General features: G+C 37.0%; 1 protein-coding gene across 1 annotated transcript in view; it reads left to right on the top strand.

Moving 5' to 3' along the window:
• The window catches only part of stip1 (stress-induced phosphoprotein 1), a 14,906-nt gene extending 13,371 nt beyond the window's left edge, over positions 1-1,535 (top strand). Inside the window, exons 14-15 of the mRNA XM_059544277.1 lie at positions 1-146; positions 1,361-1,535. Of these exons, the coding sequence (XP_059400260.1) occupies positions 1-146; positions 1,361-1,433 (219 nt within the window). The 3' untranslated portion in view covers positions 1,434-1,535. The remainder of the gene's footprint in view (positions 147-1,360) is intronic.
• Positions 1,536-2,004: the final 469 nt, after the last annotated feature.

Here is a 2,004-nt window from a genome sequence, read left to right as displayed (position 1 = left end):
ATGGTGAGCCAGGCCACGAGGAACGACAGTCCAGAGGACGTGAAGCGCAGGGCCATGTCTGACCCTGAGGTGCAGCAGATCATGAGCGATCCTGCCATGCGCTTGATCTTAGAGCAGATGCAGAAAGACCCTCAGGCCCTCAGCGAGTAAGAGACCCCTCACAGAGCACTTCTGACTCTAACACACACACGACTGGTCAGAACATCTGACTCCTAATGTTTTTTAAGAAGGCTCTTCTGCTCATCAAGGCTGCATTTATTTTGATCAAAAATACAGGAAAAGATTGCAATATTATGATTTGAAATAATGTTTTTCTTTTTTAATATACATTAAAATCTAAGCTATTTCTTTGATGCTCCGCTGTATTTTCAGCATCATTCCTCCAGTCTTCAGTGTCACATGATCTTCAGAAATCAGAATAATATGATGATTTACTATCAGAGCTGGAACTGAAATCACAGAAATAAATTACATTTTAAAGGATATTAAAATAGAAACCAATATTTTATATTGTAATACAATTTTGCAAGATTACGGTTTATTTTGTGTTTTTGTTTAAATAAATGCAGCATTGATGAGCAGAAGAAACCTTTTTTTTTTACACAACAATGTTAAACATAATTTTACCTATAATACATCCAAAATATAAGAAACATGCATTTCCACTTCACTGTAAATGTGTAGTGGGAGTAGGTCTGGGTGATGAAACAGTATTTATAGACCCCTTCAATAACCATATAAAGAATGATTGATCTAGTGCTATGAGTGACACAGACTGCACACACACTGTGATGAGGAGATTGTGAATAAAAAAATAATATTAGCCAAAAAAAACATTTGCATTTGAAGACAAAAATAGTAGAATTGAATTTTAGGAGTGCGTCAGGGAGCGTGAGATGTGATGATGATGTAAGTGAAAAAAAAATTTTGTGAGTAGTTCAGAAACTATGATGGAGAATGTTCTTTGAGGTTGTTTCCTCCGACCAAGACAAGATGATATTGATATGGATTTAGATATTAAATATTCTGTAATTCAGTATTTTAGATTGTAATTTTGAACATTATTACTATAAAAACATTTTTTTCAGTTTAATTATTATAGAACATGACAGAAGTGTGATATAGTTTTCTTTGACTAAAATTAGACTAAACAAAAAAAGGACAGGGCTGACTAAAAAAATGATAATAGCTAAACCGCACGGACTAATACTGAATTAAAAATGGCTGACAAAATGAATACTACTGTTATTAGTTTAAACATGCACAATATTTTTATCATAAGTCTGTCTGGACTTGTTTGTGAATCTGTGATGATGGAAATATTAGGCTGTTGTTTAATAGTTTTGTTGTGTGCATGCAGTCACCTGAAGAACCCAGTCATCGCTCAGAAGATTCAGAAGCTGATCGATGTGGGACTCATAGCCATCCGGTGATCAGAGGAGGAGACGAACAGCCAGGACGTTATTCATCTGACCTCTGACCCCTGACCCCTCTCCTCACACTGCACCCAATAAAGATGTGTGTTTAAGCCTTAATCAGATGAATATTCCTCAGCTCTGTGTTCACTAGTGTCAGTCATCGCTGATGAAAGAAGAAGCTTTGAGAGCATCTAGCCTTAGATACATTAGATTGAACTTTCATGTTTTCTATTTCTCTTTGTTTCCACCTCAGTGTTTGGCAGATTGGTTTGTTCGGTCAGTGTTTTGGAGGAGAGGTCACCATCGCTCATTAATTCTCTGGTAGCAGGCCTGTTTGTCTCTGAATGTGAACGCATGGCTGTTATTGTGCTCTATAACGCTCTTCTAAACGGCTGTTTGGCTTCCTTTAGTTTGCCATCGATTAACTGACTGTGATTTCAGCTTCATCATATTGAAGAGCAACATCAGTTTAATAAAGTTCTGGATCCATGAAGCTGTGTGCTGTGGTACTTTATGCAAGCTGTGGTTACAATGTGCAGTATACAATCACATCCCAGTGTTTGGGCTACTGTATCCCACAATGCAT

The sequence above is a fragment of the Carassius carassius genome, chromosome 4 (assembly GCF_963082965.1).
Source record: "Carassius carassius chromosome 4, fCarCar2.1, whole genome shotgun sequence".
NCBI lineage: Eukaryota > Metazoa > Chordata > Actinopteri > Cypriniformes > Cyprinidae > Carassius > Carassius carassius.
This window is presented reverse-complemented; position numbering and strand designations above follow the sequence as displayed.